The sequence below is a fragment of the Conger conger genome, chromosome 2 (genome assembly GCF_963514075.1).
Source record: "Conger conger chromosome 2, fConCon1.1, whole genome shotgun sequence".
Classification (NCBI taxonomy): domain Eukaryota; kingdom Metazoa; phylum Chordata; class Actinopteri; order Anguilliformes; family Congridae; genus Conger; species Conger conger.
Window position 1 is genome coordinate 65,795,114 of NC_083761.1, and position 24,229 is coordinate 65,819,342.

General features: G+C 42.4%; 2 protein-coding genes across 8 annotated transcripts; one reads left to right on the forward strand and one right to left on the reverse strand.

Moving 5' to 3' along the window:
- Positions 1–1,272: 1,272 nt before the first annotated feature.
- LOC133120169 (WD repeat domain phosphoinositide-interacting protein 1-like) lies at positions 1,273–13,793 on the forward strand. Of its 4 annotated transcripts, XM_061230255.1 has the most exons (13): positions 1,273–1,329; positions 1,529–1,691; positions 2,689–2,771; positions 3,907–4,076; positions 5,148–5,244; positions 5,359–5,456; positions 5,770–5,862; positions 6,084–6,154; positions 7,200–7,307; positions 9,491–9,655; positions 9,839–9,946; positions 10,252–10,385; positions 10,742–13,793. In XM_061230255.1, the coding sequence occupies exons 2-13, from the start codon at positions 1,615–1,617 to the stop codon at positions 10,861–10,863; spliced, it is 1,326 nt and encodes a 441-aa protein (XP_061086239.1). In that variant the 5' UTR covers positions 1,273–1,329; positions 1,529–1,614; the 3' UTR covers positions 10,864–13,793. The 4 variants fall into 4 exon arrangements, with proteins under 4 accessions (XP_061086239.1, XP_061086233.1, XP_061086240.1 ...); XM_061230249.1 differs by lacking the exon at positions 1,273–1,329 and having other exon boundaries at positions 1,341–1,691; XM_061230256.1 differs by lacking the exon at positions 1,273–1,329 and having other exon boundaries at positions 1,341–1,691; positions 3,910–4,076.
- LOC133120132 (arylsulfatase G-like) lies at positions 11,848–23,857 on the reverse strand. 4 transcript variants are annotated; one of them, XM_061230228.1, is made up of 13 exons: positions 23,699–23,857; positions 22,470–22,661; positions 21,975–22,196; positions 21,473–21,660; positions 20,327–20,374; positions 19,030–19,141; positions 18,716–18,853; positions 17,858–18,054; positions 17,622–17,702; positions 17,193–17,301; positions 16,969–17,089; positions 16,428–16,518; positions 11,848–15,451 (listed from the first exon to the last, which is right to left on the reverse strand). In XM_061230228.1, exons 3-13 carry the CDS (start codon positions 22,178–22,180, stop codon positions 15,174–15,176), a joined length of 1,569 nt encoding a protein of 522 aa, XP_061086212.1. In that variant the 5' UTR covers positions 22,181–22,196; positions 22,470–22,661; positions 23,699–23,857; the 3' UTR covers positions 11,848–15,173. The 4 variants fall into 4 exon arrangements, with proteins under 4 accessions (XP_061086212.1, XP_061086214.1, XP_061086211.1 ...); XM_061230230.1 differs by lacking the exon at positions 22,470–22,661 and having other exon boundaries at positions 17,676–17,702; XM_061230227.1 differs by lacking the exon at positions 22,470–22,661.
- Between the last annotated feature and the right edge of the window lie 372 nt (positions 23,858–24,229).

The following is a 24,229-nucleotide window of genomic DNA, read 5'->3' on the forward strand; positions in this document are numbered from 1 at the left end:
CAAAGTGAATTTAACCATTGCTGTCACTCATCACCTGTGCTTAAGTAGTGCCAATTACTTTATCAAATTAGATTATCGAGGTAGTACAAATGGGATAATCGTTTGAGAAGGGGCTTGACAAAGAGGTTATCATGACCTCTAGGTCGCAGAGGACTGAAGCATAATTTCAGAAAACAAGGGCAGACAAACTGGTGGCCCGAGTACTGCAGCAATTCCCAAACTCTGGCCTGGGAGTCCCCTGTGTATGCTGGTTTTCATCCCAACCATAACTGCAATCTCAGAATTTAAGCAGTTAATTTATCTTAATTAGATGTTTCATGTTTAGAGGGGTTATGTAAGCTTCACTATGTCAGATATAGCTATTCATGCCATGAATGATAAAATCCCAAAGTTCATATTGTGCTTATTGTTCTATTTTGCAAACAACTGCGTAAAAAAGAGTACATTGTTAAATGATCACACTGGCTGCTAAACTAACCATCAGGAAGATAATGAAAAAAAATCCAAAGAAAATGATAAAGAGCCTGACCTGTATGGTGTTCATTATTAATTAAATAAAACACATGTTCAACAACCCAAATAGGAGCATATTGATTAACCTCAGTCTTTCATTTGATCAAAAAATGTCACATTGCTCTTTTTATGTAATTGTTTGCAATATAGTACAATATTTTACATATTTTACATGACATGCATAGCTATTTCTCACATAATGTGGCTTACACAATCCCTCAAAACATGAAGCCCATACTTAAGCACAATTTATAAAGATAAATAAAATAAGCTGTAGTAAGTAAAATAAAACAAACTGTATTTAGAGTTTAAGTGGCCATTTGCGTTATATTTGATATTATTTCCTCTATTATTGCAAAAAATGGAGATGAGGTCTGAGTGGTTCTAATTTAATACTTCATGTTTTAGCATCTTAATCTTTTCAAAGAATGGGAAATTCTAGAAAATAAATTATGAACCTTGTGGGGTAGTTGATTTGCGGTCTGAGTGGCTCTGAATAATGTAATGAATATAATACAACGTAACACGACAGAAAATACAGAGCCGTAGTCCTAGGTTTTTACTCAGGTCAGTCACCCAGCTAACTCGGTAGCCTAATCCGCGTTTGTTGTGACAGTTCGAAGGCAGCAAAAACAATTGCCTCATGCCGAGAGTGAAGTTAATTTTTGCCAATCGAAAGCAGCCGCGGACGAGGAGGTGCCAATCTCAAGTATCACGTATCAACCAATGAAAGCAATCTATGCATATCTTGACCAATCTGAAGTGCGATGGACCAACCGGGGTAGCATTTTCTCTGAGCCAACGGGGATGTGGCATGTAAGTGACGCTCCAAGCTGTCAGCTGTTTTTTTGTTTTGCTTATAACCATTATGCTAGCTGGGTTGCTAGCTAGATAAGCTAACCTTGTGAAAACTGAAACGATTGATGCTTAATCCCGGTAGCAAACGTGTAGCAATTCAACTAACGTAAAATATTTTAAAAACTATAAAACTGGCCAAATCTCCTGTGCGACACAGCAGTGGTTCTGTAGACGACGTGCTCGAACCGATCCCACTCCCAGGCCTCGAAACCGGGGCTGAGGGAGAGGTAGCTGCGGTTCGGGATGGAGTGCAAAGAAGGAGCCGATGGTCCAGCCGGACCAGAAGGGTTGATATGCGCCTCCTTCAACCAAGACACTACGTAAGCTATCAGTCCTACTGACACAGTTCTGTTTTTTTTGTTTTGTTGTTGTTGACATTTCAGCTGTCGCTGTCATATTCCGTAGGCTCTGTTAATTGAGTTTGCTAACTTGCATCCACGTTTTAATTTTATTGCTCATGGAAATATCTTGCGCTAGCCACTATGCCAGATAGTGGAAATACACTTGAAGCCTTTGAAGGATGTACTGGATTATTCGCTGTAACTGCACTTCACAGCTATTTTTTTGTTTTTCGCCAACACTACAATGAACAATTAACTCGTTACAATTAACTAAATTTCGTGTGCACTGGCCAATCCAAAACGGATTGAAATTGATCAAAATAGATTTTGCATATCAAGGTTCCCTTTTAGTGCGTGTCACTATAATGGAAGCAGTTGTTTGAGAACGTTTGTACAATAGATTCTAATGTACCCTATGTGTTTAATGTAGCGAAAGTTTATGTTAATATTAGAGGTGTACAATTCTGTCAGTTTACTGCGTGGGACAATAAAGAGACAATGAAGGATAATTTTATCTTATTTTGTTCTCGTGTTTAAAACATTGTCAAAAACACATCTGTTGGAGCCACTTGCAGCTGCCCTGTAGAAGAGTACTGATAAGGAAGATTTGTAACGAAAGCTTTCAGGCTGATAAAACGCTGATAAAAAGGGAAACGGATGCACAGTCTTTAAGTGAAACAGGTTTTTCTGGAGTCAGTGAGCAGCTGCAGGAGGCATGATCCAGATGGCTAAACAAGTTATATCATCTGATATCATTAAAACAGTGTACAATTGATAAGGACGGCACATTGTTTTCATAGTATTTGCAACCGTTTTCAAAGTTATTGGTTTATTCAGGTGTGTTTGATTACTTTTGGTGGAATACATGCAAATCACAAATGAAGGAATATCTGAGTTATATTCTGTGTGTATTTTCTGAGGCTGTATGACAGAGAAATGTATCAGAACAAATATTGAGACTGAATTCCTCTTTCAGATCTCTGGCTGTCGGTACCAAAACTGGGTACCGACTCTTTTCTGTGACTCTGGTTGACCGACTGGACTGTATCCATGAAAGTGGTGAGTATTTGGCTGCGCAAATACAGATGTGTCCTCACTGTTACAGAATCATGCCTGACGGTTTGATTCCCCCAGTGCAGAATGATGCATGCTGTTCTCACAGCTGCATAGCTGTGTGTGTTTTGGGAATCCGGTTTTAGGCTCTGTTGCTCTGTTGGAGGGCCTTCACAGGCAGGCGAGCGTGTATACAGTGTGGCTCCATCCTGGTGCCAAGGCTGTGTTGATGCGCCGTCCTCCTGCTGCACTGCTTTGATAAGCACACAGAACAGGCACTGGGTGCCTGAGTGAGCCCAGATCAGCAGGGACAGCATGGGCAGGCCTTTGCTATGGAAGGAATTGGTTGATGGGTAGGAAAGCTATAGGTATGTAAAGGATTGGTGGAGCAAGACACATGCCAAGGACCATGGCTTTGGAACTATAGACATGTTTTTGGCAGCTGGTAGCTCTTGGAGGGAGGTGAAATGCTGGTATTTTCAAAGTAAATGGGAAGGAAGGGAGTCAGTCAAACTGTAGTATGTTTGAATGGATGCCTGTCCTCTAAAATATGTAGTGCAATTGTTTGAACTTGGGTGTGCTTACTGAGGAAATGCCTCATATCAGAAAGTTCTACACCAGAGGACTGCAAGCCGTGCTCTTCCTGGCATGAGCTAAATCCTGGAGCCTTTGTGTTTAAGATATGCATTGAATAAATATTTACATATTCATTTTTACTTTGTTGAATATTGAAACAGTGATAAATACAGCTAGCTTAACTTATTAACTCTAGACATTGAATACATGTATCTGGTATTTTCTGGTATTTGAATTAACACACTCTTCTGCTGGCTTGCAAAACTGACTCTTACCCCTCATTCAGTAACAGAAAATTGTGTTTTCAATTTCATAGGATGGCTTTGTGCAATGACTGCTTTTCATGGTTCTTGCGGTTTACAAAAAGTATTTTGAAAAAGTATCTTGAATTCAGCAATGGCCAGTTATAATCCCCTGAGGCCTATAGAGATGCCTGCAGTCTCAGAGTGGCGAGAGAGGTGTTTGACATTACCATGGGCCAGAAAACAAGGGAGTATGCAGGTAGTGTGTGGCCCCAGCCCAAAACTCTCCCCTGCTGACGGGTGTGTTGGTCCCCCGCGGTCAGCAGAAACCCCTGACGTGTACATCGTGGAGCGCCTGTTCTCCAGCAGCCTGGTGGTGGTGGTCAGCCTGACCATGCCGCGCCGCATGAACGTCTACCATTTCAAGAAGGGCACGGAGATCTGCAACTACAGCTACTCCAACAACATCCTGGCCGTTCGCCTCAACCGGCAGGTATGGCTGTGCCGTGTGTGGCTCGGGTTCAGGGGAACATGGCCAGTGCACTTGACCATATTGCCGGCTTCAGCCATATTGTCATGCTATTCCTCAATTTCCTGTTATGGTACTGCAATACTGGAGCCACGATGTCAGTTGATGATGGTTAATGAAAGTCGGTTGAAAGTGCTCGCATCATTGTAAGTGTTGTTCTTCTGATAAGGCAACATTACCGGGAGGAGATTAATGACTCACTAATCTGCAGCTTCCCATGCAGGGCTTGTGTTCTTGAGCTTTCATGAGGGCAACAGCTGTTTCTATGAAAGACACGTATGGGTTTCTTCTGAGAAATGCACACTGCATTTGTATATTTTCTGTTTGAACTATTGGCACGAAAGTTCTCTGTGTGAATACTAAGCTTCTTTAAGTCTGCTTTCCATCTGTTTTCTGGGTTCTGCTCAGGTCTTGGCTGCAGTGAGCCTTGTTGTGTAACTACATCTGATCCTGCTTCAGTGAGGTCAGGGCAGTGTCTACTCCATCTGACAAAAATTTGTCTCAGTGTATGAATCCGCATGCAACCCAGTGTAACCTTTGCAGTACCTATTTCTTCAAAACCAACTGATAAATAAATGATGAAATATACATTTAGTAACAGTGTTTTATAAACAACACATTTACGACACTAACTTGACTTTTTGTGTAGTTCTTGACTATTAATAGGTGGGTAACGGAATGTGGAATAGCAGTCAATGCTGTGGATTTCAGAGTTGTACACTTGGTTCTGAAAAAGCAAGTTGTCGCAGGGCATTTACTGTAAGTGTAGAGCAAGCAGGGGGGAGATGGAGGATGGTGGAATTGCGAAACACACACCCTCCGGTTAAAGCTGTATCTCTGAGCAGATCATTTGATCTACTTCCTTCCTCTATTTCCTCACACCGCTCATACATAACCATAACACAATAAGAGCGGCTGCATGTGTATCTCATTAAGTCCCAGGGCTGAGTGTCTGCACTCCTTCAGGGTGTGAGGTTGTGTGAGACCAGGGTGTCGCCTCACGTGAGGCTCTGTTACTTGTTACTTCCTATGCAGAGGCTGATCGTGTGTCTGGAGGAGTCCATTTACATCCACAACATCAAGGACATGAAGCTTCTGAAGACCCTGCTCAACACGCCATCCAACCCCACAGGTGCACAACACTGCCCCTCACTGCCTTCCTGCCTGCAGAGTGTGTGTGAGCTGGGATGGGCGTGTGGCTTCTTCGTGACGGTCATGTGACTGTAACACCCCACCTCCTCCTCAGGTCTCTGTGCACTCTCCATCAACCATTCCAACTCGTACCTGGCCTACCCTGGCAGCGCCACCATTGGGGAGATCATCCTCTATGATGCCAATAACCTGGTGAGGATCCCACCACAGAACCACTGTAAAAGCATAGCCCCTCAGCGATGTTATGAGACTGAAGTAATTTAGTCATTACAGCAATCTTCCCTATTTCTCTTCCTCTTGGACAGGAACTCTTTAGCTTCTGATGGGATTCAGGTTCATATCAGACCACAGGTTTTCCTTTCTGAACCCCTTGTCTCCCTGACCTCATGTCTATTGCTCGTAGGCCACATTGGCTGGACGTAAGGCCCCCATTGGGAGAGTGCCTATTGCATGCTAATTCCTTGACTGACTGAGAGTCTGCCTTTGCTCGGTCTGTTCCTCACAGAGCACTGTGACCATGATTCCAGCCCACGACAGCCCCCTGGCAGCCATCACATTCAACGCTTCAGGCACCAAGCTAGCCAGCGCCTCAGAGAGGGTGAGCAGCCTCAGTGTTGTGCCCATATCTTCTCCACTCCCCTGCCACTCTGTGTGCCCAGCCCCTGACCATATCTTCTCCACTCCCCTGCCACTTGGCGTGCCCAGCCCCTGGCTATATCATCTTCTCTCCCCTGCCACTCTGTGTGCCCAGCCCACCTGACACGTCAGACCTTTGGTAAAGGCCCCTCCTTACTGCTGAGTGTCTGTCTCTCACCACAGGGCACTGTGATCCGAGTGTTCACCGTCCCCGAGGGAGCGCGGCTGTTCGAGTTCCGGCGGGGAATGAAGAGGTCAGAGTGCGTGCGTCTTGCCAGCAGGGTGAAGACAAACAGCAGGCTGAAGACTAAGACAGAGCACAGTGACACCACTGCACACACTGGCGAGAGCAGTCAGGCAGGCATGCACAAGGATGCCATGGCACAGCAGCAGATAGGATGTGAAACGGTCAGAAAATCACAGAGCTTGATGGGACCAAACATGCCATTGTTGTGACAGAATTAGGTGAAGTTCCTTTGGGGAACTAGCATTGATACTTTAATATTTTGTGTGTGCAGCCACTAATACGGAAGGTTTTCTTTTTCCATATTGCCTTTTAGATAAATGCTGACCGCACCAATGAAAATTCCTAATGATTTGGTACTGCTTCTCAGACCTCAAGGATAGTTATCCTGTTGTAGATTCATGTTATATTGGCCACAGATAAATGTATATTGTCCTTAGGCTTAGACAAGAAATATGTACTCGTAGTCAATTTTATGGGTTCCTAAGATAACATGATTGTCTTCACATTCTCTAGTAATGAATGCTAGCTGCTTTATCTGTTTGTATCAGTAATGTCTAATTACAACAGTAAAGCCCTTCCCATTGCTAGATTGTCCTCCATGTGTTCAGGAGCACACTTGCCAACAAATGTGTTGGTCCCCCTAATTTTACTTGCATACTGCACTATATCTTCACTGACATAAGTATGGAAGTATGGATTATACTTCTAATCTGTGATATGCATTCTGAATTCTTTCATGTATAGCATTCACATTCATTCAGGCAACTTGTCTGTCTATATGATAGCGAATTACATTAATCAATGGTTCTGCTGTAATGCATCTACATGTTTTAGCAAATTAATGTTCTCTTCATAAAATGGTAAAAAGTCTTCTTCTGTGAAACAAAGCTAAATTTGAGTAATTTGTGTGTAAGAAAGTTACGTTTTATTGAAAACAATTGGTTTACCTGAGGAATAAGATATTTTACATTGCCCAGCTGCCCCATAGGGATAATAAGCTGCCATAGATCCAGACCTTTGACCTGTGTCATGTCCTGTGTTTGTCTCTGCAGGTACGTCAACATCAGTTCTCTGTCCTTCAGCGCGGACGCCCAGTTCCTCTGTGCTTCCAGTAACACCGAGACAGTGCACATCTTTAAATTGGAGCAGCACAGCCCCAGGTACATGCCCTCATAGTCTCACCTACACACCCATCTGCCCTTATCATAACATTTAAACACATCATGTATGTTCACACCGTCATTTAGGTAAATGCATACATAAACACACATAATCATGTACATAGACACCCACATTCACCCTGTCATCTATACTCCTGCACTCACCCAACCATTTATATACTGACACTCACCCTTTCACCCCCACCTGTACTCATCCTCTCATCTATACACCCCTGTACTCATCCTCTCATCTACACACCCCCTGTACTCATCCTCTGATCTACACACCCCCTGTACTCATCCTCTGATCTACACACCCCCTGTACTCATCCTCTCATCTACACACCCCCTGTACTCATCCTGTCATCTACACACCCCCTGTACTCATCCTCTCATCTACACACCCCCTGTACTCATCCTCTCATCTACACACCCCCGTACTTATCCTCTCATCTACACACCCCCGTACTTATCCTGTCACCCCTACACACCCCCTGCACTTATCCTGTCACTGGCATTTACACACTCACCCTGTTATCCCCACACCGACCTGCTCGTGTTCCATAAATAGGCAGGGAGCCCTTTCACCTCAGCTCCCAGTACACTGCGATGCTCCATACTGGCCACAGGAGGGCACTAGTCACTTACAAGTTTGTGTGTACAGTGCAGCTATTAAAGAGAAAATATGCTACGTCTGTGCTAAAGAATGAAGTGCTTCTGCTTCTCCCATGTCCTCTCTTGGCATCATGCACAGAGGACAATGTTGTGTGCTGTTTAGTTTGCATTAAAAAGTTCTTAGAAAATATTGATATGGATTCTTGCAAGGGTACCTTAACAGGGACAAAATTAATTAATCATTCCAGTTTATGGAAAAAACCTTGTGTGTGTTTTAAAAAAGAAAATGTATTATAGAATAACTTTGAGCATTTGTATTATTATAAATGAAGCTGAGAGACATAAAATATACAGCGGGCTCTAGAATTATTGGCACCTCTGACTGACAATGCAAAACAAATCACCACAAAAAAATGAACTATATTTATTGAGATAAACCCAAATTGCCAACATGTTAAAAATACTTTATGTTTCAATGGAACCAACCAAAATCAAACATTAATTTAATAAAATATAGATTTCACCAAAATCTAAGGTTTTATTATTGGAACCTCTGGCTTAATACTTTGTGAATCTCCCTTTGGCAAGGATAACAGCATGGTGTCTTGACAAGGTCAAGGAACACATTTGGAGGGATTTTGGACCATTCCTCTGTGCAGATCCTTGCAAGATCCTTCACATTCTTGGGTTTGCCCTACCAACGGCCCACAGGTTTTCGATTGGATTCAGGTCCGGTGCCTGAGATGGCCATTGATTTTGTTGTCACAGAACAATTTACCATCCCATTATACCATTGATCTTAACTCTGGAATTAAAATAGCCCCAAGACATCAGCTCCGCATTTCATCATGGGTATGAGGCACCTCTCCTTCTGTGCATCTCTGTTTCCATGCCAAACATGCCAATGCTTTAGCTGACCAAAATATCCCATTATGGTCTCATTTGGTCATTTAAATTAAATTGAATGAATGTGCTGTGGGCATATGCGAGCAAATAGAATGTAGGTATCTTTCACATGTTGGCATTTTGAGTTTCTTAATTGTTTTGCGTTTTTTATAGTGTTTTTTTGTGCATTGCCAGTCAGGACTACCAATAATAAAGCCCTCATGTAGTTATGATTAAAAAGCCAGAGACTAGATACAGTTTAACATTAATTTTGCAATCTGATGTTTAGAATTTGCCATCAGTTGCTTACAGAAGTCAAATTCTTTCATTTTTAGGTTAGACAATTATTTTTAGTCACATCACATTTTTAAGTCTCTGCCACCAAACAGAGTGTGTAATATTGCACCTGCCATTCATGTTTTGAAATATGGACTGATAATTCTTCTCCTTGCACTGGGTGGTGACATCTCCACATGTTAATGTTCTTGTGAGATTTTACATGCTCAGGAGATGTAAACCATTAGAGCACTCATAAGTTGCCTATAAAGCATTTCAGGAAAGAGACTTTTAAAGTCTGATGCTATCAGTAATAGAACTCTGTGGCCATTCTGTCGATTTGATGGTGGACAGTAAGACACTCAGAGTGTGTGAACTGATGAGGCTGAGTGTGTTCTCTGTCCCAGTCGAGAGGAGGAATCTCCCACTTGGTCTGCGTACGTTGGGAAAATGTTCACTGCCGCCAGCAACTACCTCCCTGCGCAGGTGTCTGGCATGATGAACCAGGACCGCGCCTTCGCCACAGTGCGTCTCAACATCTTCGGCCTGAAGAACATCTGTGCGCTGGCCACGTGAGTGTAGACCTGCTCCGCCGTCCCCAAACACTTTACACTGGATCAATCCTAACCTACATTTGGGATTTTATGGAGAAATACAATCCTGTTTAACAATGTATTTCTCCATAAAAGGCACTTGTTGCCATGCTGGTGCCCTGGGGTCCAGCATAGTGAAGGTTTCCACCGTACACTTTTCAGGATCCAGAAACTTCCCCGCTTACTAGTGGCTTCCTCTGATGGACACCTCTACATCTACAATGTGGACCCGCAAGATGGAGGCGAGTGTGTCCTCGTTAAGAAACACAGGTCAGCTTTGTGTGTGACATAGTGGAATAGTGGGGGTTTTGCATAGCTGGAGTTATACCTCTGGAGTTATACCTCTGGAGTTATACCTCTAGAGTTATACCTCTGGGGTTGTACGTGCGGCGTTGTACCTCTGGGGTTATACCAGTGGAGTTGTACGTGCGGCATTGTACCTCTGGGGTTATACCAGTGGGGTCATACCAGTGGGATTACACGTCTGGAGTTGTACCTGTGGACTTGCCGCTGGAGTGTGCGTAACCTTGTACCCGCGCTCAGTGCCTCTATTCCCTCCCTGTACTCCCTCCCAGGCTGTTTGACACTGAGGAGGGCCGGGGGGAATCGGAGGAAGAGCTGCAGGCCAGAGCGTCCCCGCCTGCCAACCAGTCTTATGCTGCCACTGTTGCCATCCCAACGACCCCGCCCTCCTCTGCTGTTCTAACAGGTACGCTCAGGAGCACACAAACCTCACAGGGCACAGGGTAGAGGCAACAGGCTGAACAAGGCTGAACTCAACCACTCTTACCTGGGCTCCACATTGCCAGGAAATCCAGAACATTCATGACGTTCTCAGGGCAATATGACATGGTAGTTGCTTTATGTGACTGGTTATGTCAAATAGTAAATGGCGACAGTATGTAAATAAAATGGCAAAACAGTTGCTGACAGTTTTGGGTGCACTTCCTTTCAATCAACTAAACATATTTTTTCCCACAATATGTCCCTAAGTGTATAAATAAGTGTTTTTGTGTGTGGAGGTGATGCAGTGCACTGTGTGATTCTCCCTGTCATTCTCACCAGGCTACTCAGAAGATGGCGGAGTGAAGAAGGGAGAAGTGATCCCTGAACATGAGTTTGCTGCAGGACCCGTGTGTCTGGATGATGAGAATGAGTTCCCTCCTGTGAACACGCAGGATAATTAACCCTTATCTGTGTCTGCTGGCCAGCCCACAGCTGCTCCCCCACCCCCAAGTGGCCCACAATGCCCTTGGGCAGGGCACATTTGTAATAAGGAGGCACAACTTAACATGTTTACTCCAATAGAAACCCACTACCAAACCAAGACCAATCATTAAACAAAATAGAACTCTTGTGCTGCACCTTGATATTCTGTATTACACATTAGGTCAGTATTTTATTTTAGATTTTCTATTATTTCACGTTCCATGTATCTTATTATGAGGGAAAAAAGCAGCCTCTGATTAACACACATGCCCTCTATAATGCCTCTGAGTCAGTCACAGGCTACTCAGATGAGCTGCTGAGAGAGAAACTTGTTTTAGTTGGCTGCAGGAAGGTTGACATTTAAACCATGTTCTGCACAGGTAGGAGTTGAAACTCTTAAACTAGAAGGCTGATTCCCTCCTGTTCACCCGGCTGTTGTGTGTCAGGTGATTTACTTTTTCTTGCCATAATATGTCAACAGCTGAAAAGTTGTTCACCCATTTCTTGTATTACAAAGAAATGCATTATACATTTGAGTTCTTGCAACCATATTTTAGCATTTACAATAGTATATTTGAACAACAGTTCTGGGGAAATACATTTCTTTAGTTTTCGGCTGGCTGTTTGAGTGCAGTTAGGTTTGGGGGAGAAATGCAATGTGAGAGTGAACCAGAAGCTGCCACTGTGTGTAGAGCAGACAGCCTTCCTGCTTAAACGCCTAATGTTAGGCCACTTTCATAGTGCCTGACTGTGCCCACAGCCATGTTAAACAGAGCCCTGCTGCTTTTAACGCCTAAGCCAGACTTTCACAGTGCCTGACTGCCCACAGCCACGTTAAACAGCCATGGGAGTGATCGAGATGTCACAGGTTAATGTCTTGGTGGCATTTGGGTGAGTTTTGATCACTAACAGACTGAGCTGTGGTATTGTACACTGTGGCAATGAAGTAGGAAGACATTAAGTACTAATTTACTATATTCATTGTTTATTTTGGAACATTATTTTGAAGTCTGTTATACTGTCACTGCCTGATAAGATTATGCAGTGTGAACAGGGTATTGTGATCTCTTGGGCCAGTGACTTAAAAGGAGAAATGTGAAAATATTTATACAATTTCAAGCAGTATTTCCCTTGTATTTCTTTTACTGCCTCTGTCATAAGCAATCCCATGTCATACTGTGAGTCTTTGGTCTTTTGAAGATAATATTGACTGAAACACTTTCCCAGATATTTTACTTTGTAAAATACATTTGTATTTATAATTCCTTTGGAATATTTTAAAATTATTCACGGCATCTATATGTTGAGCAAACAAGCCTTCAAGAATGACGGTAGAAATGGTGTGGTGTGATGATTTAGCTTCACAGAATCAATTTGTGAAAATCTGAATCCACAGAACTGAGAGATCCACTGTTCGCTGAGGGAAAGTCTGAAGGTTGTTTCTGCAGCTCTACTATTGTTAGTGGAGTTGCTGTATTTCATTGCTTTTAGTAATCTCTTGAGGTTTAATTTCCTTCTTGTAATTGACCTCTTGCTACATTTATCTGTAAATAACGTGTAATGAGGTAATAAATATTGTGGTTGCATCAGAGGAGAAAGTAATGTTTCACAGAGTATACTCGCCTGGGAGTCATGAGAGTGAGACCTTTCATTTAAGATCCACAAAAGCTTTTGATTAGGCACCTTTGGACATGAAACATTAATTAAATACCAGAACATGTTATCATTTGTGAATAATTCTGGTCAGTTGAATGCCACAGAATGCACAGACCACAGGTATTTACAAACATTTACACTAATGACACATAATTATGCCAAGACAGAAAAGATAAATGTGCATTCATTCAGACTGGTCTGAAAAATGCAGCGATTGTTTAGGTAACATGTCAACAGCAATTCCAGTTTCGTTTGCTATATCTTGAGAACTACATTTAGTTGATCAACATTTTCCACAGCCTTACATTTATGGCTGTTCGTTGAACCCATGGACCATGGTATGGGTCAAAAGGCAACTACTGATTCACCGTTTTATATCGTTAAATGCTCCTCCCAAAAGGAAAACTCAGTAATACATTAATTAAAAACAAAAAAAACAATAGAGGCTTGGGCTTTGTTTATTCGTACTCAGCTCCCTGTGATGGGTAAGTCAAGGTTTTCATGAGCATTTCATGAGCTCCGCTTTTGCTTTGCTTTTCGTGATGTGCATGGAAACAAGGCAATAATTTGCTTTCAGAATCCCTTCGCAGCGTTGAAACCACAGGGTGCAGCAGCAGTGTAATCTGAACTCTGAACTGAAGCCTGTTGCAGAGAGCACTGTCCTGTAACCTCTTTCGCACAGCAGCGGGAAGGACATCTGGAAATGAGCCGATGTCTGGATAAAGCACAGTATTTAAAAAAGAGAAACCTTGAAAAGGCTGTAGGCCCATAGGTGTAGTAGCATCCTTTTGATGCTATTGTAAGCAGTCCAATGCAACTGTATGAGGAGGAACAGTTCATTTCTGTTTTGGTTTTGGGGGGATGATACTGAGGGCAGGATAGGGGGCTGATGAGAGCTTATCTGAAAGACAAGATGGAGCTAAACTGCAGGATTCTCTATTCTACCAACATCTGGAAGGTGTTACATAAAAGTTAGGTGTTATAAAACAACTTAATCTTATTTCCGCAGTTACTTGATCAGTATGCTCTAATGAAAATATGATTACTATGGTATTAATTCTTAAGTAAAGAATTGAACTAATTGTATTTTTATCCTTTTTGTTTAAATATTGGATATGTTCATGTGTGCCCTTCTGTGTACATTCAAACGTTGTTTTGTATGTGCCTACAATGTCAACCGTGCAAATAAATTTGTTAATTGCACAAAACCAAGAAAAGTAAAATTGCAGTAGAGATAAAATTATGCAAATCACATGTTTCTTGTGTGTGTGTTGTATTTGCAAAGCTTTGTGCAAAATAAACAACATTAATAGACTCTGGATTAGCTGCTTTACGGGAGGAAAGAATGGTCACCAGGTTATGCTAATGTTTAAGGCAGGGTTTAGGATTCACATTGGAGCAATGCAAAACCAGTGATAATCTGCAGTTCACATCCACACTGTCTAACTTCATAGCAGCATGAACATGCATGAATGACACAACGTCCAGCTTCCTAAATGAAGAGATCACCCCAGGACACAATAGCCCAGTACCCTAATGTCCTTAAAAATATACTTGCCCCTTAATTGCCCTGTTTCTTCAATAAATCGTTCAGTAAAAGTTCAGTAAATTCACCATACCATCCCCTGTCCCACAGAGTGGTTGTACCTTTAAGGTACAGAAGCTATAGGTTATCCAAAAGGCCTACCTGTGAAACTCTGACCCTAGACTACAATACAGATCTGATGTGACTGCCATATGAAAATGTACAGGTATGATGTGTACAATATACTGTATTTCTGGACATAAAGGGCTGTATTTAGCAGCAGCAAGGAAAGGCCCATCCAGAACACTGCCTTTAACTTCAGAGGGAAATCTCTCTCTAGTATTTTGTTCCAATCATCTGGATTTGCTCATTTGAATAATTCCTCAGCCACAAGGTAGAACAGATTTGTGAAATCAGCTTGGTGAGTTCATGGGTGGAACACATGGCATTACTTTCTGACCCCTGGACTTCCCCTGGGTGGTCTGTACAGCACACATTAACAGCTCCTACAGATGTATAGTATGTGGAGGCTGCTAATGATTAATTCGCTGACACGCTTTCTTTCGTGACCAGCATTTCATATACAGCACGTCTGACTGTGCCTTGCTGTAAGTGATGAGTCCCATCAGCTACTGTGCATCTGTTACCAACCCAGTTAATAATCCACTACAGTGGTGTGAAATATACATTTTACCTTTTAGTGTAGCCAACTCATTCACTTCATTACTTTGATGTGGTAATTCAAAATAAAGTACTGAATATAGCAGAAGTTGGTTATCTTTCATTTGTGAGTAGATGTAAGCAAACTTCTGTTCCACTGAAAACTGTAATGTAAGGTAATCTTTGAACGTAACTGATCCATAGCGGTTGGCGCAGGGACTTTAGGCTAGCAGCTAAAGCAAACAATATTTCCATCATGATCGATGAGTATGTATGTTCAAGGCCATTTCCAGCCTATTTCCAACCTAGATCTCTGAGAATGGGCCAAATGGTCTGCTTCTCAATGGCTAAAAACCCAATATGGGAGCACTATAGTCCAACCCAGACAGACAAGACACAGCAGCATCCCACAGACGTGCAGACGTGTTTGATGTCAGAAAGCGGACCTCAGCCCCCGCCCTCGCAGCGGCAGGCCACATGACCCGGGTCACAGCATGGGGCAGCGGACGGGTCCACGGTGTAGTCGGCGCGAGACACGTGATCTTTAGCGATGTCCCGCAGAAGCGCGTCTCTCTCCCTCTGTACCTGCTCCAGGACCGCCTGGTACTCCTCACTGCCGCTGTCCATGGGGCTGCTCTCCTCCTCGTCATCAGACAGGTCGAAAATCAGAGGGGGGTCGTGAACCTCCTGCTTCCCTGTTCCCCCACCACAGGCTTCTGCAGCACCTGGAACATTCCAGATAGGAGGCATTGTAAGTATTGATGACACTGTGTGGCACAGACAGTGAGGCAGCTGACTCTTAGCCTAGTAAGTCTGCCTGTGTGGCTGGGGGCTTGATTCCTGTGCAAAGCCCTCTCTGTGCTGTGATCCCATCTCTGGGTGGCCCTTTTCCTCAAATGTAGAAAATTACCTAACAATGATAGGGTGCCTACTCTCCTATACAAAACATATTTATATAAATATAGGTATGAATTGGGTTCTTTTAAAAAATCACATTCTATCATTGAGACTAATTTTCTGAACAAACTGATACTTACTCATAATACTGCGTGCAGTTCTGGGGACCGCACTATAATAATGATATAGAGGTGTTGGAAAAGGCTCAGAGAAGGCCAACCAGATAGATAACAAAAGTTATGAGGAAAGATGATTAATCTCTTTAAGTTTAGTAAAAGGAGATTTAGGGGGATTTGATTGAGGCTTTTAAATTCATTAAAGGGATTAACAAAGTGAACTACAGGCGATTCTGAAATGGATAAATTGGCAAAGGATAAATATGATTGGCACAGATATTATAAAATATTTTTTACACAGAGTGGTCAGTGAGCAGAATAGCTTACCAGTGAACGCAGAAACAGTAGGAGTTTTCAAGACCAGGTTTGACGCAGTGCTAGATACTATTTAGCTAAGTAGACTTTTGTGGTAGGAAAATGCGAGCATTTGGCTGAATGGCCTGTTATTTTATGTTAATCAGTATACAGGCTCCATTCCAGAACCTTCTGACAGTGGAATTCTCTTGGAGAAAATCAGACGAATGAATTAGAGTTGAAGGGAATGTAATAAATAATCTACAAGCAAGTTTTGTTATAATCTATTCGGATGAGCTTCAGTTTAATCATTGTCCAATTATACAAAACAATGTATCAGAGCAATGTCATTTAGTACAATGGGCAGCTGGACATTTCCAGAATAAGTCCCCACCTGTGATGTAGAAAGCCTTGTACTGCCCCAGTCTGACTGTCTGCAGTTCCCCAAACTGCCCTGCTGCACCACTGTTGGGATGGCATAGACTCTATAGTAGGGAAGAGGGCACCGGATAAGGAAAGGGACCATCAATTACTTCACCAAAACCATTACTGAAAATTGGTAATACTGAGCATTATGTCGATGTACATTTACTCATAATGCCATGTGCTAGCACTGAAATAATCACACTCGATATTACATTACATGTTATGACGCTTTTATCCAACAGTTGATTAGACTAATCAGGAGACAATCCCCCCCCCGGAGCAATGTGGCCCAACAGCTGTGCAGATCTTATCATGGAACACAGCAGATTGAACCACCAACCTTATGAATACGGCACTGAGTCTCACATCTTTGCTTCTGTAGAAAGATTTGTAAGAGGTACAGAAGCAATTTCTCTGACAAGCCACCCACGAATGATTCTCATCCATGTAGGCTGGTAAATATGTAATAGGAGTGTCCGAATTATGATCTAATTTGCCCTCAGTTGTACCTTATGTCCAGTCTCTGAGCCATGGAGTAGAATATCTGTTATATCCATCCCATCATAGTGTCTGTGTGATGGGGCCTCTGCACCTCCTAGAGAAAGGACAGTGGAGAAGATGTCCAGCCCACTGCCAGAGGGAAGGAGACAGAGTTAAAGCATCTGCGTTATCTGGAATTCCTCTGTATCACCTCAATAATACTTTTAATAATAGTTCTAATGGTGTTCAGCACCTTAGAAGGGCTCTGCTGGTGGTGTTTTCTGGAATCTTCCCTGGCCAGTAGGCCACTGTTGGCACACGGTGACCCCCCTCCCATGTAGTCCTCTTAGCAGACCCTCCACCTGATGTGCAATGAACCAAGAAAAAATCACAACTGTTTAACAAGAGATAATTTATTATTTATTTTGGCCCCACACAAGACGCGCCATGACAAAACTACAACACCAGGAACTTTGCCAGGCGGTTAATGTGATCTGTAAGGACTCATCTGGCTCAACCTCTCACAAGCTAATGTTACACATAATAGTTACGCTGTGTCACCTCTAACTCCAGTACTGAGTTTAATTTATAAAGCAAAATCTTGAATTAAGCCTTTTTGTGGGGAAACCCAAATTCATGAATGGACATGCAAATACTGTGTAAGGGGAGTGAATTTATTCACCTCTGTCTGTCTGCCACCTTCCCAAAAAAGGACCCACGTTTCCAGAAAACTCACATTTCTGGGTCCAAGGGCCATTATCACCTGAAAAGTAAAGGTTCCTCCTTTAATTTTTCAGCGAAAGTTTACTGCTCCAGAGTGTTCTGGACTTAAAGTGTCAGTGTGCACACACCAAAGCAACATTCTGTGCTAAAAAAAAGCACAACAGGTATACTCACTCTGCCAACCAACACACTGACCTGTGAACCAGATTAAAGTATTTTCCTTATCGTTGTCATCAGATGCATTCTTTATGGCCCCCACCAGACTGTCCATTTCCCTCAGACTGGCAGCATACACCAGTCCGGGGTCACGTCCTTCACGGGACAGGTCAGGAGAAAGTGGCACATGCATGTGAGACAGAGCCACGTATAGCAGGAAGGGCTGTCCTCTTTCTCTGCAGAGCACAGTACAGCGGGGTCCTTTCAGTTCAGAAGCACTGTGGTGTTTTCACATTGCAAATGTACCCTTGGAATAAGTATTTACATAAATTAAACTGACGAACGCAAGTGGTCCTATCAGTGCCACACATCTCCCCTGTGTTCACTAGAACATCGGAACAGAACATCCACACATGACATCAATGTGCAAAGCCAGGGGAGGCAGAGACTGAACTCAATTGAAAGGGTACTTTATCAAGAAAATGGGTTACCAAAGGGACGAGGACAGGAACATTTGTACCATTACATTATTTAACATAAAAGTATAAAAACATTCAGAAGTAGCTACTTGTCATTGGACCTCAATTGCATCTACAATGGGGAGAAGACACCTGCACTAGCTAAAGAATACAGCATCCATGCCCTCCCTTGGCTACCTGAGCAGTCCATAAGTGACATTAATTTTGACAAAGAGCACTAGAAACAAATGTTAAGTGATTACATACTGAATTGAGTGTTGAGTCAATTGTAAAGGGAACAGCTTTTGTTTCATTGAGCATTCGTATCAATGCAAATTATCACCTACCACAGCACACGTGAAGACATCCCTCAAGACGAAGTCTCGAAAAAATAAGGATTTAGTTGGGAATAGGCTACAGATGGTGACTGAACAGATACCTTGAACCATGGATGATGTTAACGGCTGTCTGCTTGTACCGCTCAGCCAGGGTCCAGAGGTCCAATGGCTGTTCCACGATGCTCAGGTTTTCAAATAAGGGCAATGCCACCTTGGAGTAACAGCCGCCATGTTTGTGACTGGAGTGAGTTCCCATTACAGGGAAAATATTTTAAATGTTATTCTGCATGCATGTCAACACAAACGCACAATAACCTAAATCCTACTTAAATACTACATGCTAAACAGAAGCAACACTATGCCCTAATGAGCAGATTGGGACAGAGGCTGTGGAAAACTGTGCAACACATCACACCTGTACGTCAGCATATCCTGCTCACATGGAGGACAGCTAGGAAGGTCAAAGCCAGGAGAGTCTGTACAGCCCATGTCATTGCTGTAGGGAATTCCAAGGTAGTAATCAAAGCCTGGGGAGGTAAGGATTCTGTTTCACAATCACAGGCATGATCACAACATGCTTAATCAACATCCAACAACATTTATTATTATTAATGTATTTGTATATACACTCGGTCACCACTTTATTAGGTACACTTGTACACCAGCTTGTTAATGCAAATATTTAATCAGCTAATCATGTGGCAGCAACTAAATGCAAATGTCAGAATGGGGAAGAAATGTGATCTAGGTGACTTTGACTGTGGAATTATTGCTGGTCCCAGACAGGGTGGTTTGAGTATCTCTTGATAGAGTTTATAGAGAATGGTGCGAAAAACAAAAAACATCCAGTGAGCAGCAGTCATTAACGTGTTGTTAATGAGAGAGGTCAGAGGGCAAGATTGGTCAAACCCGGCAGGAAGGTGACAGTAACACAAATAACCACACATTACAACAGTGGTATGCAGAAGAACATCTCTGAACACACAACGCGTCAAACCTCTAAGTGGATAGGCTACAGCAGTAGAAACCTAAAAAATAAGTCTAATAAATACCTAATAAACTGCTCACTGAGTGTATATAATGCATTGAGGGAGTTTTCCCTTTAATGTTACAATACTGTACGCAGAGCACAGAACATGCCTTGACTATAAAAAACAGCATGATGATGAATGAGTTGAGCGCACATCAGTGCTATCCATTTCATCACACTCTCACAGTCGTATTTCATACCTTGAGACCCGAAAATAGCTTTTTATAGCTATGGTAGCTATGGAGCAAAACGATAGATGTGGTCACTCAATTCAAACGAAACAAAGAGTCACTTTCACATCCAGCCAAAAGGGGTTTCAAACAGTTCAAACAGGGGTTTCTCAGCTCTCACTGAGCTCCCGAAAGACATCCACCATGGCAGCCAAATACATTTGCCCTAAAAGTGACAAACTAAATGAAAACCCAAACAAACTGATGTCAGGGAGTGAGATGTTTCTGGGTCTCCATTTTCTGGAATAAATGTTGCAAGGTGCATGGTCGTAGTTAACGGGCACAGTCATGGGCACACTCAGTGTAGCAACTGAATGCTGGCAGTGCACAGCTCACAGCCCGCAGCATGAGTGGGAAATGGGCTGGCTCTGGCTGAATATATTATCGGTGGGTGTGTTGCAGCTGCAAATTGAAAGAAAAACCAAAGTCTGTAACACAGAAAGAACATTTACCTCTGTGGCTTGGGTGAAATTGACCGTTGTGCCCAAGATGCCATTTTCCTATAAGGTGCAAAGAAAGAAGATCATACCATTTACAAGCAAAACAGGCAATTAAAAATGAACATTTACACATATTTTTCAGCAATCTGAATTGAAACACTATTCCAAAATAGAGGGGGATGCCAGGATGAAATGTGGCAGCCACACCAAGTGGCATTCAGTTCAGATTTATGAAAAGCTAGGGAGCAATTATACTCCCACCAAAGGTATAAAACCACAAGCTACCAGCAAGACAGGAATCCCACAATGCAACGCTCCACATGTTAAGAAGAGAGGATGAGTCACTGCGCTGTCAAATGGAGGAAGCCATATTTTTTTTCATTGAATAATTCAAGGACATTTTGTGAATAATTCAAGAGTGCAGGGATGGGATGTTGAGGGATGGGGGGGGACTTCGTCACACATTTTTGTGTTTTTTTTTAAAAAATCTTCAAAGGTGCTACAAAGAGCAGTGATTGTGTTTTATAAGACAGGCTGGTGTTTTTATTATCACTCACGATAAGCTAAGGTAAGGTTGATATAAATTATTTATGAACCTTGCAAAGTCATCCTACATGCACAGAGCAGAGGTTGCTAACATTCTCTAGGTTGTGTGGGCTATTCAGTTCCATTTTGGTTTGTTCCTCATCTATCCTCCCTTGAAGAGCACCTTTTAAGTTCACCTTTTGCATGTCCCAAATTTCATTTTTAGATATTTCACTCGAGAGAAGAGAGCAAGTGAAGGAAATGCATTAAAGTGGATCTCAATGCAGACAGATATACTTTGTGGAGCCTTTTAGTTCTGTATTCTTCCTGTCATGTGACTGCACATCAGCTGACATATGAGTGACTAGTCTTTTTCAACATATCTTTATGACCTAAAGTTATAGAACTGACAGTCTGACATATCAAATGTTTTTCATACTTATGGCAGTTACATAATACTGTACTTTGCACGTACTTTACACTTTTGAACATTACACCCTACTGTGCACTCAGAAACTGTTGACGATGATCATTCTGGTGAAAAGGACTTGCATGGAACCCTCTATGATGCCTTTAATCTCCATTCTCAAAGTGCACTGCTAAGTAACTGTGTTTAAGTGCAGGCCAACTCACCAATCATAGCGGTGTAATAACCTGTCGCTTGCAGGACTTGGGCAAAGGTGCTTTCATTGAGAGGGAGGCCCCCAACAGACCCCACTGCAAAGTTGTGTGTGACCCCATTGCGCAGACCATGCCGACCTGTCAGGATAGCCGCGCGAGAGGGCGAGCAGGTGGAGGCGGGCGAGTGGAAATCTGTGAACCTGAATGGAGCAGAGCAGATGGTATAAAAACCAAAGGAGACTACACACCCCTGATGTGTTCACAGTAATTACATACCAAGGGCCCAGTTCTTCCATCTCAGATGCAAATACTATGTGCACACAGACTTTTAAAATAAGGTCTGTGAGATTTTTTACAGATAGGCTAGTGTTTCAAACAACATCGCCACCAATAGTTGTCTTGTGCCTGTGGAGTAATCCTGGTAAGGATATTTCTATGTGGATCTTGGACATTCCTGGCTGTGAAGCACCTTTGTTTTGCACTCCTGGTGAGTTCTCTTCCCCGGCCCTCTTACCTCATTCCTCCCAGAGCCATCAGGTCCAGGTGGGGTGTATGACTCTTGCCTGCCAGGTTCATTCCAAGGTCACCCCAGCCAATGTCATCAGCCAGGATAATAATAAAGTTTGGCTTCCTCAGATCTCTATATTGGTAAGTGACATAATACAACATCCCAGAGAGCAGGGCACCAGAGAGAAATAGCAGTGTGAGCCCCATTGCCATTTTCCATCAGATGTGTCTGTTGAGGTGAAATATAAAAACAAATCTGTACAAAATAGAAAGCGATGCCTATCAAGCCTTGTAAATTGAATACAAGTGTACACTGCAAGGATTTGTATCTGTGCTTGTCCTTCAGGTATATTTTTTAAATCCATTTTAAATGGGAAGCATAAACAATCAACGATATTAACATTGACAATAGGCAATGATTGTACTGTACATAACCTTCCACCTGTACATTTGTCATTTTTTAGTAACAGGTTACTTCAGCGACAAGAGTTCCTAGACAGACCCTTTTTGATGGGAGCTCTTTTCTGGTTGCATAGCAATTGAACTGTCTGCTGAGAGAGCTGTGTGCCGCAGGCTGCCGGTCACCACGCCCAACTGCTGCATGTCCCTGGATACTGCAGTATTGCTCATTCACTTGCATAACACACTTATCCAATCATGTGCACTGATCTTCCCTGTACATGTTGAGTGAAAGCTGGACAAAAACCAAGGATAAAAACACAGACAGACATCCGATTACAACTGCAATCTTAATGAATTACAATTTGGTCTTTTCATTGCAAAGGATCCAGTGTAGCTGATATCTGCAATGAATAACACAGTAATTATTGTAACCTCTTCTGAATTCTCATTTTATTTTATCAGCCTTGCCACTTTTGCCTCTGCCTATCTATTATCAATTATGTGGGAATGATTGTAAATGATGTGTTCAAGTTATTTCTCCTAATATCTAGCCTAACAGTGGTATGTTTTAAATTATTTTATCATCCAGTGTTACCAAACCAATAGGTACATACAAATCTTCAAATGTTTTACTTGCAAAGAACAAGTTCTGTGATCCTTGTACTTCTGAGGTTTACTTTTCCTCAGGTGCCAATACAATTGACCTAATCCATGAATTTTCAAACAAGGCACCAAAAGCTTTTTCAAGGTATGCCTCAAATGCCAGGCTGTCATTGAATGGCAATTGGCATTAGGCATTTAAATAGCGCCTTTATCCAAAGAACTGTACAATTGATCTCATTCACCCATTTACACACACACACACACACACACACACACACACCAAATGCGATTGCCTGCCATGCAAGGCACCAACTAGCTCGTCAGGAGCAATTGGGGGTTAGGTGTCTTGCTGAGGGACACTTTGACACACCCAGGACGGGTTGGAACCAGCAACCCTCCGTTAGAACAGCTGTTCATGCCTGTTTTGCTCCTCAATTGTAAGCAATAAGTTCATTTAAAAGTAAGACGCCAAAATATGTGTTAATTCTTTTCAAAATGCTGAATAGATGTCACGTCAATAAGTTAAACTAACAAAAGGACATGCGATTAGACCGAAAACTAGTGATCAGCTGGCCGTTACAAGTAAAAAATTATGAAAACCAAATTAAAAGCATGTCATGGTGAAATCACGTACTTCTCGTTTTAGCAACGCTGGTATAAATGGATCACACATTACACATACAAGGGGACATTTTAGGAACTTAGCAAGTAACTAGCAAAACTCACCTTCTGATTTTGGCATGAATCAAAATACTTGAAACACTAGACATTTGTTAACTTGTTCTGATACGTATAGGCATGTACGATTTTAATGCAGTAACGTTAGGTTTTTCCTCATGGCTAACATTTTCCCCCTGTCAAAAGTCATTCTCCCGGCTGTATCACATTGACACTTCCTTGTTTGCTTAATCACGTGAACAAAATGGACCAATAATAGAACCAAACTGCCGTTCCAATTCTACAATACAAGAATAGAACATAAAACATAAAATTCCACGGATATCACGATACACACGGATATCATGTTACAGGGAATAAGCAACTGTTGAGTATTGCGAACGTTATTCACTCTGCAAGCATCACAAAAGTCCTGCAGTTTGAGGGAAGTTAAGCTACCAGTAAATCTCTTGATATCTCACTGCTATTTATTATGAAGACATGAATGACGCACACAATGGCGAAGGACTACAATATAGGCTATTTATTAAAACATACCTGTTGCACACTTTCTAGTGAGTGAGTGAGGTAGCCTATGTT

Coding starts and splice junctions, on each gene's coding strand:
- LOC133120169 (XM_061230255.1), top strand. CDS start 1,615: ATGGAGTGCAAAGAAGGAGCCGATGGTCCAGCCGGACCAGAAGGGTTG. Junction 1,692..2,688: donor TCCTTCAACCAAGACACTAC/GTAAGCTATCAG, acceptor TTCCTCTTTCAG/ATCTCTGGCTGTCGGTACCA. Junction 9,656..9,838: donor AACATCTGTGCGCTGGCCAC/GTGAGTGTAGAC, acceptor TACACTTTTCAG/GATCCAGAAACTTCCCCGCT.
- LOC133120132 (XM_061230227.1), bottom strand. CDS start 22,180: ATGGCAATGGGGCTCACACTGCTATTTCTCTCTGGTGCCCTGCTCTCT. Junction 18,055..18,715: donor AACATCATCCATGGTTCAAG/GTATCTGTTCAG, acceptor TGTGCTCTGCAG/AGAAAGAGGACAGCCCTTCC. Junction 17,302..17,621: donor AAGGTGGCAGACAGACAGAG/GTGAATAAATTC, acceptor ATTGCACATCAG/GTGGAGGGTCTGCTAAGAGG.